At 42.2% G+C, this 16,665-nt stretch overlaps 1 protein-coding gene across 2 annotated transcripts in view; it reads left to right on the plus strand.

The window, feature by feature from the left end:
* SNX29 (sorting nexin 29) overlaps nt 1–16,665 on the plus strand; it is a 476,585-nt gene that overhangs the window by 52,875 nt on the left and 407,045 nt on the right. For both annotated transcript variants that reach the window (XM_078778010.1, XM_078778011.1), the window contains exon 7: nt 13,876–14,018. In XM_078778010.1, coding sequence (XP_078634136.1) covers nt 13,876–14,018 — 143 coding nt within the window. The remainder of the gene's footprint in view (nt 1–13,875; nt 14,019–16,665) is intronic.

Here is a 16,665-nt window from a genome sequence, read left to right on the forward strand (position 1 = left end):
AAAAGGAAATATAATAACCTACTGTGGAACGTTTTCGGGTCCCAGCGGGTCGTAGGCAGGAAGTTTCAGAAATTCCTCAAAACAATTTTGATTTTGAAATGCGATTGACATGGACCTTGCTTCCGAATCCGGAAGTGATCAGATGATGACGATTCGCCTGTTTGATAATATCCCAATGGAATCGTGAGTTCACATTATATTTTGATATATTAATACTGTATTATTAATTTGTGATTGGAATGATGAATGATGCTGTTTGGAATGAAAATATAGAGATATGGATTTTAAAGCCGAATGAGGAAATGGCGTAAGGGTTTCCATCTGTGACGTTTCCCCACGTGCAGTTTCGCCATTGACTGAACATAGCGACATTCAGACTGGATACATTTTTTGTCCAAGTCCTTCATGAACCTGCTGTCAATGCCTGACATTTGACTGAAGGTGGCACAGGAATGTGGAATTAATTGAAAAAAATAATACATACATTGTTTGTTAATTGGTATCCCCACTCAGGTCATACTATCCTCTTCAATGAAGTATCAAACAAGCCCAGCTACGCCACTGTTAGACTATCGGCCTTGTTTTCTTCTTGCAAGTGTACAATGGTGATGACATAATGGAACAAGAACAGAAGAGGGAAACTCGAAAATGGAAGGGAGAAGAGACCAGCGCCTCCACCTCTAAGAAGCGGCAGATATTTATCGTACATTACGAGGTGCAAAATTTTGTCACACTTGCTATGGCATCTGAAGTAAAAGATCCGGCCTGGAGACATCATCGGAGACGGTCAGAGCCAGTTGGTTCTCAGACTTGAGTGGCGTCTGCTTGTGTGCTGGTACCAGATGAATTCAGCGATGAACACGAACATCTTAGAGACTGATATTGGTGCTTCACAAAGAATCTTGATCGACTGCATGGGTTTGAACCAACAGCAGGATGCTCAAATGAATCACGCATATGCTGGAGGGATCAGGTCAAAGAAGAGAGCATTGCAATAAAATGGTCGGAATCTCGGACAACGGAGTCAACCTCGATATTGACGACAGATGGATGAAGAACAGCTCTTGAATGTGCAGAAAATAAAAACGACGAAAGGCTGTTGACAAGAATAAGAGGCCATGACCTGTTTGCAGCAGAAGCGCATTTTCACGCATGCTGTCAGGAAAACAAAAACAACAAAATCCCCAGCATTGCAGAAGTGTAGACAGTAAATCAATGGTACATCAATAAAAACTAGAGAAAGCACACGCGTGTGCATTCAGCCAGGTGTGCGACAGAATTTCGAGTGAAGTTGTGTAATCTCAACGACTTATGTGAGCTGTACATTTCATCTTTCGGAAAAAACATACCTTCCCAACCCCATGTTCCGAAGTAAGAAATTGAAAGCAAAATTGGAGAACACCTATGGAGGGAAGATAGCCTTTTGCCCCATAAATATCACGAGAAAGTTTACCTCAAACTTAGTTTACAACTTACATCTGAAGTTGGAAACATCAGAGCAGTGGGAATTTCTGCTCGGAACAAAATATAATTTGGCAGAAGTTGCAAAATATTTACGACATGTCTCTGCTTATGAGAAGTCCGGTCATCTTCAGTGGACCCCAAATGCTGATCATATTGACGACACACATGATATCATTCCACCAGAGTTTCCTGAAATATGTTACAGATGGAAAAGGTTGAAAAAAACCCACTTTGCAGACCAACAAGCATGTAAGCTCAATCAGACAGGACATATGTCAGCAAGTTACAAATGGTGAAATGAAGATGCCAAAACGTATCTGGAATCGCTGGCAATCATGATGCATACTAGCGGTGGGTCAGGACTACACATGAGCGATCCAAACCTGTGGAAGCCATTCTAACCATGGCAGATGTGTTGGGTGACTAAATCTGGCACGAGGCACACAGACCTTTGGCCTGAATAAATTCCAGAGAGCGATCGTGTCGTGCGTGACGCACAAGATGCCATTAAGGGATTCATGGATCCATTCGCCATCGATGAGAAGGCTCCTCTATATTGTATTCTGTGGTGCTCGTATACCTAAGCCCATGGTAAGGAAGCTAAGGGAGCTTTTATCAAAGAAAGGTTGGAAACACATGAAAACTTATTTGAACTACTAAACAGAATAAAGCTGAAGACCATGGAAGACATGGAGAAAACAGTGAAAATCAAAATTGCAAAGAACAAGGTTGTGGAGTACACACAGCAGGGGAACATTGCAATGATCCATTGCACGGTGGATCTGCTGAAATATCCTGCGATTCAAGTTCCATATAGCATTCACACTGCCGATAGCTACTCGGTGAAGACTGACAAATCTAAAGGTTTTACACAGCATGTACAAGGAGGATTCATTGAAAGCAATGGAAAGGAAGTGCAGAGGGCGCGCAGAAAAGTTACTGGCACCTGATGACAACACCAACAAGAAAGAGCAATCAGAGATTGCAGACCCTCACCAGGAAGTGTTTTTAGTGCTTTTTAAGGCTTTTGTGTTCAAACAAATATGGCGGCCAAACCATGTGACCAATGATCATTATTATTTTTTCTCCACCAATTTATCCCTAGATGTCGCTCAACAAATTTCATCTTGATCGGATGGTGTTTTGTACTTGTCGAATTATGATGTCATAATCGAGGCACCTATGACATCCTCATTAACATATTTTATTCCCCATGGAGAGTTCTTTACAATGAGCAATGTCTCAATTTTTTCTATGCAGCACTTTCAGAGATACAGAGGTGCAAAATCATGTGGTTTTTCCAAGATGGCGCCCATACCACCTGACCTATAACGTAATAATTATCATTAAAAATTCTACAGGAGGAGGTGCACCTGTGGTGAAAATTTCCTGTCAATCGGACCAATGGTTGCAGAGAAAATCATATTTATTCTGTGTGGCCAAACAAAAACAAACAAACAAACAAACAGACAGACAAACAAACAGACTTAAATGCAATGCCCTCTCCTCTGGCGAGGGTAATAAACCAGATGACTGGAAATAGTTGTTGACGAATGACGACCTGATAACTGAGTTTGAATAGGTCACGTGTGCAGTGGATGGCAAAGCAAGGTTCGGATAAGTGGACGATTTGAGACTGTTCATGATCAGGGGGGAAGTGTCAAGAGCAGCCCTCTAATGCAGTGTGCAATGTCGACATGGGAACCTTGCCACCTTGCAGGAAGTGCTTGGAACAACACCTCAGAGAGGTAAATCATCAATATGTAGAATGGAATAACTCCCACATTGCAACACCACACGTGCCTGCAGAATTGCAAAAACATGGATTGGCACTCACAGATGGAACGCTGAAACGCTTACGGATACGAGGAGCTATTCCTCCAAAGCAGGTCGTTGGTGTTCTTCAGGAGGCATTGGAAGCTGGCAGTGATGATGTTGAGGGTATTTCAGGAGAAAATGAATAGAAGTGTTGAATTTGACAGTTTTCAAATTTTTGGCAACATTTCAAATTTTGATGAATATGCATGATTATGCAAATGACCGAATTAACATACCAACATTTAGGTGTTAAAGGAGAATGCATAACCTCTATTTTGGTGGCAGGTTTGTTAGTCTGTCTTTAAGATTTAGCGAGATATGCCTGATTTACTGATCTAGGTGCAATGGTTCAATTTTCGATAGGTTGCCATGGAAACGGCCCAATTTGATCGAGTGCAAATGAGATATTTTTCTGGGAACATTTTCTTTTTCATTCAGTTGATCCGAGTGAACAATTTGGTACCCATGGAAATAATTCTTAGGAGGAGACGGGGTGCACGGTGGGTTTCACTGGCTCCCGGCCTAATTCCAGAGAGGTATGAAGATGGAGGCAGAAAGAGACGAGGGTGGTTGAGCATGCAGGTAAGGAATGCGATTAATGACGAGCAGAGTTCATTTATTAGGTGGAGAGCAACAGTACAGGAGTTGGATTCATATCGGTCGGTATAAGAGTAAACGGAGGCTCGTTAAAAAAGTAACTCAGCCAAAAGAGAATATGAAAAGTATATGGTCAGAAATCTCTCTAATATACCGGTATGTAAATGGCAGTTTGTTGTTCGACTATGTTTGCATGTACAATATGTGTCGACAGACTGTCTTTGCCCCATTGGTTGGACATCTGCCCCTACTCCACCCACAATTAACCTGAAACAAAAAAATGACACGTCCTCCATTTTGTGAGGACACATAGGCCTCAGGCCCCCGATGTCAGCCCATGGCCCAGTTCAATGGGAATTAGCCGAGCTTTATCAGGGTTACCATACGTGCAGTTTTCCTTGGACATTTCCTCCTTTTTTGTCGTTAAATGGCCGTCCGGCCAGAAATTTCTATAAATGTCTGGGTTCTGCCGTTTCTTTGGTTTTGCATTTTAAAAGGGATGAATTTTAAGATTTGGGATACTTTTTTGCCTTATTTAAACGGTGAAACCACTTTTATACATTTTCTTATGGTGATAAAATGCGGTTATGAGACGTTTGTACTAGGACAGCTTGGTACAAGTCTGTACTACTCCGTCATGGCGTAATGGACGTGTTCGAACATCACACGTTCACTTGCAGTCCAACCTCGTCGTGAGAGGGTCCATTGGCGTGCTCAGTCAGTGTTTTCTGTGTCCGTACCGTTATACCGTGTACATGTTTGATTTTATTTAGATTTTCTTATTACCCTCGCCTGAGGATAGGGTAGTGCATTTGAGTCCGTTTGTTTGTTTGTTTGTCTGTTTGTTACGTGCCGGAAAAGATTCCGGCAAGTATGTTGATCGGTTGGTTTGTTACTTCCCGGAAAAGATTCCGGCAAGTATGTTGATCGGTTGGTTTGTCTGTTTGTCTGTCTGTTTGTCTGTCTGTTTGTTCGCAGTACTACGTCTACACCGTTGCACGTAGAATCGCCAAACTTTACACACATATTTGTCTTGCCCTGGAATAGACAGTGCCCAATTTTTAACTCTCTCGTTCCAAGGCCTCCATTATGACGTCATAATTCGACAAGTGCAAAACTTCATCCAATCAAGATGCAATTTCTTGAGTGCCATGTCGGCATAAACTGGTCTAGAAAAAAAATAATGATGACCTCATCGGTCACGTGGTTCGGCCGCCATCTTGGAAAAACCGAAAAAATTTGCACCTCTATATCTCCAAACGTGCTGAATCGAAAAAAATTGAGACATAGCTCATTGTAAAGAACTCTCCATGGGGAATAAAATATGTTAATGATGATGTCAGAGGTGCCTCCATTATGACGTCATAATTCGACAAGTACAAAACTTCATCCGATCAAGATGAAATTTCTTGAGCATAATCTAGGAATAAATTAGTTTAGAAAACAAATAATGTTGACGTCATCAGTCACGTGGTTCGGCCGCCATATTTGTCCAACATGGCCGATAAAAAAGAACATTCCGGCAAGTCCTCGGTGTCTGACCGATTTTTCATCTGTTTGTCTGTTTGTTTATCCGCAAAGGATAAATATGATTTTCTCTGCAACCGTTGGTCCGATTGACAGGAAATTTTCACCATAGGTGCAACTCCACTTGTATAATTTTTTAATGATAATTATGACGTCTTCGGTCACGTGGTTCGGCCGCCATCTTGGAAAAACCGAAAATATTTGCACCTCTATATCTCCAAAAGCGCTGAATATAAACAATTGAGACATGGCTCATTGTAAAGAACTCTCCATGGGGAATAAAATATGTTAATGATGATGTCATAGGTGCCTCCATTATGACGTCATAATTCGACAAGTACAAAACTTCATCTGATAAAGATGAAATTTCTTGAGCACAATATAGGGATAAATTGGTGGAAAAAAAAAAATGATGACGTCATCAGTCACTTGGTTCGGCCGCCATATTTGTTTTAACACAAACGCCTTCAAAAACTGAAAAAACATCCTGGCGAGGGTTTGCAATCTCTGATTGCTCTTTTTCTTATTTGTAATGCTAAAAGGAAAGTGCAAATTCGCTGCAGAACTAAAGACAAAATTCCCATGTTTTCGATGTGGTTGTTCAAGAAGAATGGGAAGCTGAATGCTTGGTATGTAGAAGTATAGCGGTACGTAGTCTCTGTGGCAAATAAAGGTGTTATTGATTTATAATCTCATGTGGACTCGGACAAGCACAAGAAAGCAGTTGAGGAGAGAGCTCATCATCCTCGTTATTAAATTGAAGGACTAGTGAAAGGAAAGAACGACTACGACATGTAAAGAGGCAACATTGGAATTTGAATAATTATAACATTGCAACTTTGCAAGGAATCTTGATGTAGACCAGGCGCTTTTCAGGGCCGGTCATCTGTAGCAGTGAGGAATTTATGCATGACCTTCCTGATGATATGCTCAGGGTATCAATTCTCACTGAGGATGTCGACAATCTTGTCCGTCCTTGTCTGAAGCTTCGAGTTGGAACATATCCTCTTGGCTCGACTCACCGGTACATTGATCAACCAATCTTGTATCTTCTTGAAATAAAGGAGTCGCAAAGAGTATACTGGTTGGCAAAAGTGGGCTTCCTTTAGATCGACGTAGTAAACGATGATGCAGATCTCTCCAGATGGACGTGATCAAATGGACGTAGTAAACGATGATGCAGATGAGAGAGGAGTGACATAAATTTTAAAGTGGCTGAGCCACTTCATTATTTGGCTGTGTCCGTCCATCAAAACTGAGGAAGAAGAACCTTTGTAACCCACCGTATTTAATTCTGAAGGGTAATTCTAATGGGTAATTCTAAAGGATTCTAAAGGGTAATTGTAATTGCTTCTAAATGGTAATTCTAAGGGGTTCTAAAAGGGTAATTCTAAAGGGTTCTAAAGGGTCATTCTAATGGATAACTTGAAAAAGTAAACCTAAAGGATTCTAAAGGGTAATTGTAATTGCTTCTAAAGAGTAATTCTAAGGGGTTCCAAAGGGTAATTCTAATGGGTAAATCTAAAGGGTAATTCTAAAGGGTAATTCTAAAGGGTAAAACTAAAGGATTCTAAAGGATAATTGAAATTGCTTCTATAGGGTAATTCCAAAGGGTAATTCCAAAGGGTAATTCCAAAGGGTTGTAAAGGGTAATTCTAAATTGTTGTGATGGGTAATTCTAAAGGGTAATTCTAAATGGTTGTAAAGGGTAATTCTAAAGGGTTGTAAAGGGTAATTCTAAAGGGTTGTGATGGGTAATTCTAAAGGGTAATTCTAAATGGTTGTAAAGGGTAATTCTAAAAGGTTGTAAAGGGTAATTCTAAAGGGTTGTAAAGGGTAATTATAAAGGGTTGTAAAGGGTAATTCTAAAGGGTTGTAAAGGGTAATTCTAAAGGGTAATTATTAAGGGTAATTATTAAGGGTAATTATTAAGGGTAATTCGAAAGGGTAATTCTTAAGGGTAATTCAAAAGGGTTCTTTGCTTTTACACGAGCCTCGACTCTGTATAAAAAGAAAAAGGGTAATTCTAAAGGGTTGTAAAGGGTTAATTTTATAGGGTAATTCTAGAGGGTTCTAATGGGTAATTGTCAAGGTTTTGTTCGTTTCTAGGCTTTGCCTATTTCATATTTACAATGCCAAAATGAACCGCTTCCTTCGGAAACGGATGTGATTTTTTTTTCTTTCTCTCTGCCTGCCGAGCAGTCACACAAAATTGAAAATCATTCCAAACAGGAAACTTACTGTTTTTAAGGCTATTATGATGGACACAAACAACAGGAAATAGTCTAGTAGGAAGACTAGGTCCCCCTGCACCCCCCGGAGATATACTTCTAATCAGTGTTTCTAGATTGGAAAAAATGTGTAGAAAATGACTAGCTATGGCCCCAAGCTGAAAAAATGTCCCACATACCATTTTTATGCAAATTACTGCTGCAAATTTTATGCAAAATTATGCAAATTTTATGCAAATTTTTGATGAGGAGTAGAGTTGAGGGGTCTTTGAGGGCTTCATCGAGGTGCTCTCGGTTGCAAGACTGGGTCATTCTGAGAAGCACAGCAGGGTCAGAGATCATGATGTTCTCCTCCTCAGTGAATCTCTCCATCAACAGCCTCTCCATTGCCTCACACACTGTTTTGAGGCAAAAGAGGGACTTTGCGTAGGCCTTTCCACTGAGAACACCTTTGAGAGATCCACTTGTTACTAGTTGTGCCTCAAAGAGAATCTCTGCATATCCAGAACCACGCATCTTGTGTCCAGTGAGCATCCCGATGTAGTTCATGGATGTGTGGAAGGGTCCAATCGTTACTACATGACTAGCAAATTCATTTGGCCAGCGCCAGATGATGGGAAGGGCTTTCATGCAGACACCAGATCAAATGTATTCAGGACCCATCTCTGACCCACCTCAGCAGTTGCTGCCTCGGAACGCTTCAGTAGCTCACGAACAACTGCGTTGTCTGTGATCGGTTGGTGGATAGGCGTGCAGTAGTCGACTGTTGATTTGCTGGGTGGGGGAGAACCAGTTGCAGAGGTGAAACCCCCTTAGCCCAGGCACAGGCTGCAGGCCATTGCCATGCCATGCAGGCACCAGGCACAGACCGATCACAGACAACGCAGTTGTTCGTGAGCTACTGAAGCGTTCCGAGGCAGCAACTGCTGAGGTGGTCAGAGATGGTCCTGAATACATTTGATCTGGGTGTCTGCATGAAAGCCCTTCCCATCATCTGGCGCTGGCCAAATGAATTTGCTAGTCATGTAGTAACGATTGGACCCTTCCACACATCCATGAACTACATCGGGATGCTCACTGGACACAAGATGCGTGGTTCTGGATATGCAGAGATTCTCTTGTAGGCACAACTAGTAACAAGTGGATCTCTCAAAGGTGTTCTCAGTGGAAAGGCCTACGCAAAGTCCCTCTTTTGCCTCAAAACAGTGTGTGAGGCAATGGAGAGGCTGTTGATGGAGAGATTCACTGAGGAGGAGAACATCATGATCTCTGACCCTGCTGTGCTTCTCAGAATGACCCAGTCTTGCAACCGAGAGCACCTCGATGAAGCCCTCAAAGACCCCTCAACTCTACTCCTCATCAAAAATTTGCATAAAATTTGCATAATTTTGCATAAAATTTGCAGCAGTAATTTGCATAAAAATGGTATGTGGGACATTTTTTCAGCTTGGGGCCATAGCTAGTCATTTTCTACACATTTTTTCCAATCTAGAAACACTGATTAGAAGTATATCTCCGGGGGGTGCAGTGGGACCTAGTCTTCCTACTAGACTAAAAGAAGAAATAATGTTAAGTGTTAGATAGGGTGATGTGATTGACGCTGCGTAAAACAGTGGTAACACCCAGAATTAATTTTTTTATACGCCTTTAAACCTCTTTAAAACCTTTATTGAAATTGAATTATGTACTTGAACACTGTATAACACAAATCACCGACATAATATTTCCAAGATCGAACCATGCTATGTATCGATATAATGTTATCGCATGAGATTGTCTGGTAAAGAAGATACCGATTGATGCTGCATTCAATGGTGATCAATAAGGCCTCCATCTCCTAAACTGTGACTTAACGTCGTCTTATTACTGTGTGTAAAGGCGATTTTTTTTTTTTGTATGCATAGTCGAGGCTCGTGAAAGAGCCAGAATTGGTACACTGAACAGATCAGGACACAACAGGACAAAAGCAACAGTTGAGAGAGGGGTGAAACACCAACAGCAGAGTTGAAGGCCAAGATAGAGGCAGACTTGGACAAACAATGGGTGTGGGGAGGAATGAGGGGCAGGATAGGATGCATGGGGATACACAGAGTGGAGAAGATCGATAAAGAAGGATGCATGGGTCAGACAAGATGGATACAGAAGGAAACTCGGGAAGGAAAACTGGAAATTTGTAAGGAGAGTTTGGGGTTGCTGAGGGTAGAAAAGTGATGTATACAAGACAGCATCTGCAGCGCTAAACATACAGATTCTTTAAACGATCTTTAAAATCTTTATTTTATTTGAATTGAAGTACCATATTCTACGTGAAAGCTGTGCAGGGTATCGTGTTCTATGAACTCTCGAGTTCATACAGCATTTGAAAATGGCAGCAATCGTATACAAATCAAAAGGGACCTCACTTCCTGTAATTTGATCTGGGAAGTTTATGGAAGTCTACAATTTTGTCCAAAAAAGTCCAAAACCTGACCCTCAGTGTTGCGGTCCACCATGATGTATGAAAGCCATTTCCTGTTTTAACGCCGAGGAGCTGTTGCGGATCACCGTGACATTGTACACATACGATATAGGGCCATTGTTATCCGCCAATGTCGCAAAAAAAGAAGATGTGTAATTTATTTATTTCTTTGATCTGTAAATGTTTTTGGCGAAAGGGTAAAAATAATGACAGCTGTCCTTTCTATCAAAAGAACACATCTCGTCGAAATTCAAGTGCTTGCTTCCAACTGTTCGAACAGTGCCCAAAATGTCAACAAAGGCAAGATGAACGGCGAATTGTGCTGTGAAATTATTCCTGCGCTGAAGTGGTCCAAATACAGGGGCTTTTTATACTGCAAGTCGATTTGCTTCCAATTTAAAAAAATCATTCCTAAATTCTAATACCTGAATTCATTCCGTTATGGGATTGTTGTTGTTCTCCGGCCCTCCCATGCTGAGAGACTATTTCCCTCTCTGTATAAAACGAACACGAAGCATCCTTGATGGGTTCATCATCGTTGGGCATCCTTGTCATCAAGCTTTAAACATCAATGGAGACAAGTGTGATTAATGCGGGTCACTCTGTGGATGTAAAAACTACGTCTGTTTGCTTTCCCTTAAGACAGAAGTAAGTTACGAGTCCATTTCTGACTTGACTGTGACTTCATCATAATGGGGAAATGGGGAAAACTGCTCCATCCAGAAGCTGGTGGCCAACTTGCTCATAGGCAAACCTCAAATTTTTGTTGTTTTTGCTTTACATCATGACAGCACAGCCTACCTTTTCGACCCCTTGGGTTAAGTCCTCATCATCATCATTCGACATAGGCATAAGCCCGTGGTCACCTCTCCAAACTAGAATGGCATTCGGTAGAGCGCAAACCTCCGCCAAGCTGAACAGTTTATGTTTTGTATTCCACTGATAGGACAGATCTGGATTCGGACCTGAACCAAAATCTAATCGGCTTGTTCTTGTCACCTAACCAACTCATCCACCAAGTTTAGTCATAAGTCGTCTATAACATTTTTTAAAATATGTTATATATCGCTTTTCGCCCTATCTCCCAATGGTGGTCTTCACCAAAATCTAATCATTTCTTCTTTGTCTACCAGATTTCGTCCGAATCCGTCCACAACTTTTTGAGATATCCTGTTCACAGACGGACAAACAGGCAGTGATGAAAACATAACCTCAATCCACCTTCGGTGGCGGAGGTAATAATACAGCACTAACCACTAAAGCTGCTTTCGACCCATCCCGTCTTTCCTGCGCTGCTGATTTAAGTTCAGTGATATTGCACCCTGACCAGTCTCGGATGTTATCAACCCGACGCATCTTTTGGTCGGCCTACCCGAATGACGACATCCCTCCGGAAAACCATCCACGACAGCTGCTTACCCATCCACCGTGCCGAATCACATGGCCCAGCGATGCTGCCTTGTGCTCAATCACATTGCTACTGCTGAGCCACCATCGGTGGCCGATCATCTCCATGAGACTCTCGCTTGTAACACGGTCGTACCACTTGATGTTCGAGTCCTGGTAATACTAATCCTGAAATGTCAGTCACATTCCTGGAAATATCGAAGTCCCGAGCCGTACCAGTGAAGAATCAAGGTCTGTGGTATACACTGTACCTGCCAACTTCCAACAAAAAACAGATACAGAAGACTTTTGGGGACCTGAACTCACCTTAAATCAAGGGCCAAGGATGGAAAGTCTGTGCTGCTCAATATTGCAAGAAGACTTCTTCCAAGAGTTTTTCAGAATGTCTGGCATCATGCTCTCTCGTGGAGAAAATACAATGCTTCGGAGAAAATAATCTTCTGTGATGTCCTCTAGTTAATGCTGCAACATCTATTTGGTCTGAAAAGTGTGTTATTCTTGCTCAGCAGAGTAGGTGTTGCAAAACAGTTCCCAAGCACCGACTATGCTTCATGATTTGCAATTTTCCTCTGTGTACAATTTCAGGGTAAGAATTTGGACTTTGATGCACAACTGCCTAGTTTTGGTTTAAGGCATAAATGGGATCCTAAACGTAAATTTGTGGCAGCACAAGATGAGGCAACTGGTTTATTGGCACCTCTGAAAGGGTGTTTTTATGCCTCCGCCCCCGAAGGTGGCCAGAGGCATTATGTTTTCAGGTTTTCCATCCGTCCGTCCTTCCGTCCGTCCGTGGGTAAACCTCGTTTTTCTCAGCAACCACATGTCCAATTGAGACGAAACTTCCAGGGTAGGAGTGACACCCCCTCAGAATGTTTTTATGATAATTGTGATGTCATAGGTCACGTGGTATGGCAACCATCTTGGATTAAACGCAAATAATTTAAAAAATATTTCTCGGAAACCGCCGAATGGAAAAATTTGAAACTTGGCACATTGTCAAGTACTCCCAATGGGGAACAAAAGCATGATGATGATAACATCATAGATGAAGTGGTATACCAGCCAAAATGTTTTCATCAAATTCCTTATCCTAAAAATCTGAAATTGCATGCACATGATCTATGACCCAATTGTATTGAAATATTAAATTATGACATAATAGGTCACATGGTTTGGCAGCCATATTGGATTTAACCTAAAACCTTAAAAAAACAACTTCTCCAAACCACCAAATTGATTGAATCGAAACTTTACCTGTGTTATTGACAAGCATGGCGATTAAAAGATGATCACAAAAACATCATTGGTCACATAGTGTGGCAGCCATATTGGATTGAAGGAACATATTAAATAATTATATCTCTGAAACCGCTTACCCTATTGATGCAAAATTTTACAAATATCATCTGACAGCACTGTTGCATGTAGTTTGAAAATGATGATGTCATAGGTCACGTGGTTTGGCAGCCATCTTGGATATAAAACGAACCTTATCCAATCAACACGAAACTTCATAAACATGATCCCCTACCCATATATATGCACAGTATACGTTTTTAAGGTCATTTGTGATGTGGTATGGCAGCCATATTAGCTTGAAAGCCGATATTTAAAAAAATCCCTTCTCTGAAACTGCTTCACCGATCGATGTGAAACCTATCATGGCTGGTGAAAATGTGATACTTGAAAGCAGCTGAAGGGATTTAAATCAAACTTGTTTATTTTTAGGTCAGTGAATGAGGGCATCTATCCATTGTGGGACTTTGCGGAGGCATATGGGTGACAGTCGCATTGTTCTAGTTTCTGAATGAATTTCTGAATGAATTTGGAAAATGAATTTCTGAAAAATTTTATGAATGAATTTCTGAATGAAGGGAAAAAAAATTCGAATGAATTTCCGAAAAAAATTCTGAATGAATTCCTGAATCAATAAAAAAAAAATTCTGAATGAAATTGAAAGATTTTTTCAGGATTTCTGAATGCAACATCCCCTTCAAATCTCCAGGGTAACATAGTTCAATCAGAATGTCTTCCATAAAATTGAATTCAGATGAAGCAAGTTAAAGGCGAGCACTCTACCTTTGAGCTATCCTGTCAGGCCCTTGAAAGACGTAGGGTAGATTGATATGTCGGTGCTCTTGGCTCGACGTAGGTATTGAGATCCTCCTTTGACATTTTTATGATAGGCTCATAAAACAAATGCCAAATCCTTAACTGCAATTGCGACATCTGCTTGGGATGATTCAATTTGTCTTGTCTCATAAAATTATGGTATTTTATCAAAACATTGTGACATTTTATAAAAATGCAAAAACGATTGTTTGACTCTTTAGTATTTGGTTGAAGTTTAACGTTCTGCACTATAATGCGCAGGCCTGAAGCCGATAGTGTTTGCAATCAACATTGACAACGAGGACCTGAATGGCGGCGGACGTGGCGGAACATCAATATCTGACCTTGTGCGCGATTCTACGCACGGTGTCACGGCTCGCCTTCGGGAGTCTGCTATCACACAGGTTTTTACTCGCATTTGGGATTCCATAAGCCAATCGGTTTCCGCTCGCCCACAGGGCTTGGCCCGCACAGTCTCGACAAGCACTCAGAGAGTTTGTTAGATGCCGGTTTATTTTGCCCTCTCGCACTGAAATAGTTGTTATGACACCGAAGGGAGTGGAGACAGAAGAGATGAAGTGACATCTCAGAACACAATGGGGGTTCAGGATGGATGATTCAATTTGCATTTTATCTTTAGTGCTGAAACTTCACAGTCAGTTCGGTCCCACCACGTATCCTGCGCGGGAGTGTGAGACTATAAATGTTATTGTTCCGCTGCTTTAAATTATATTCTAATGGAATTCCAGCAATTGCATGGGATGTTGGATCACTACTGAATTTGTCGACACACAACAGGTTCCCGAATACGATATCTCGTGAATTTTAGACTTTGGAAATATATTACGTTGTTATACTGCTGTGTATTAACTAAACAATCTACAAAGAAACAAAGGTTTTCATTTGAGGATGACGCTTAATGACAACCCGAGGGAGATTTTAGACCCTATTATGCAACATGCTGAATTCTGGATCCTGAATGTGATAATAACAAATAAAATCTTGCCTGGATGAAAGAGAAGAGCTAAGCTTCTCCGTAATGAGTCTTTACCTGCCAGGCTTCTTACGTAATGAGTTGAGAGACTGGTGCTCAGGAGAAGCCATTGTTCGGGCAGCAGAAAAACCTCCACCTTGTACGCTTATCTTTCTGGAAAATTCGATGTGAAATATATGGAAACTTGTTTCCACAAGGTGGCCTGAAACTTATTGGTGTTGGAACCAGGCCGAGTAGGAAAAGCTCTGTGCGTTCGCTAGCAAATCAGCAGCTAATGGCAGACCTCTTTGGATTATGTAATCCTCGTAGTAGGGCCTGTTTTTTTTTTTTTTTTTTTTTTTTTGTATACAAGATCGAGGCTCGTGAAAGAGCGAACATTAATCACACAGAAAGACAAACCGACACATAAAACATATAACATCGGTAGCGGTAGACAAGATGGGGAGAGAGGGGGAAGGACACAAACACAACATTTGAGAGCAGGGACCGAGAGACATGGAGACATCGAGAGATCTGAGAGAGGGCTAGGGCTTTGGGGGGGGGGGGCATGGGAAGGGGGCGGTGGGAGAGGTATAAAACATATGGACACTGCCAGGACTTCCAGGAAAGAAGTTGGAATTTCAAACAAGGTGGATCTGGGGTGAATTAGCGGGGGTAGAAAAGATCAAGGTTTTGGATGGGGGAAGATAAGAGATGGTGGTGAACAGCTGTTTTAAAGACCTGGAGGGAGGAGTGGGATTGAAGGGAGTGAGGGAGTTTGTTCCAGAGGCGGGAGAAAAGAGGAATGAAAGAGTGAAGGTGAGCAGAGAGCCGAGATTTCGGCAGTTTAACCATCAGAGGGTTGCTGGCAGATCTTGTGCGACCTGTAGGAATATTTGGGGGACAGAGCACAGAGAGAGCTGGGGGTGCAAGGCCGGAGAGGAGTCGGTAGAAGACAGAAAGACCACCTACCTGCCTGCGGTGAGTGAGTGAAAGGCCCTCAGAGATAGCTTCATCGCGGGAGATTCCAATAATTCTGAAAGCTTTGGTTTCAACAGCGTGAAGCCGAGCTAGGTGTGAGGCAGGAGCACCGGCCCATAGGGGAGAACAGTATTCCATTGAGCTGCGGATGAAAGCCTTGTATGTGGTGAGGAGCTCAGGTGTGCCGAGGAAAGACTTCGCACGACGGAGGATGCCCAGTCGGCGACTGGCTTTGGAGGCCAGCTTGGAAATGTGGTTTTCCCAAGAAAGATCATGGCAGATAGTGAGACCCAAAATCTTGAGCGACAGAACTTCTTGGAGAGGATTGTTGAGAAAGTAGATGGGAGGGTTGTCCAGTCGATCTTTTCGGAGAGACATAGTAAGAGTGTGAGATTTGTCAGGATTGAAAGACATGTTCCACTTGTTTGACCAGTCTGTGATTTTGTCCAGGTCTTCAGAGAGTGAGGAGGCAGCAGACTGCCGATCTGAGGGAAGAGGAATGGAGCGGCAGAGAATGGAGTCATCAGCAAAGAGATAGAGAGGATTTTCGAGAGAGTCAGAGAGATCATTGATGAAGACCAGAAAAAGCACGGGGCCCAGAACACTGCCTTGGGGAACTCCAGCCTGAACAGGAAGAGGAGATGAGAGAAACCCATTCAGGGCCACACGTTGACGACGACGAGAGAGGAAGTCCGCCAGCCATGCGTGGAGATTTCCATGGATACCAAAGGAGGAGAGTTTGGTGAGCAGAGCGGGGTGCCAGACCGTGTCGAAGGCACGTGATATGTCGAGGGAGACAGCTCTAATTTCCTGTTTGGCATTGAGGACCTCCATCCATTGTTGAGACAGCAGAAGCAGCATGTCCAGAGTAGAGTGACCTGGTCTGAAACCAAATTGATGATCAGAGATCAAGCCATTGGAGAAGAGGAAAGATTTCATATCCGAAGCAATGATGGATTCCATGACTTTGCTGATAATTGGGAGAAGGCTGATTGGTCTGTAGTTGCTAGGATCTGTTTTTGCACCTTTTTTGTGCAAAGCAGTGATGTTGGCTGATTTCCAAGCAGATGGCAGTTGACCTTGAGCAAAAGAGAGGG

This window comes from Myxine glutinosa, chromosome 5, assembly GCF_964187855.1.
Source record: "Myxine glutinosa chromosome 5, kmMyxGlut1.1, whole genome shotgun sequence".
NCBI classification, from domain to species: Eukaryota; Metazoa; Chordata; class Myxini; order Myxiniformes; family Myxinidae; genus Myxine; species Myxine glutinosa.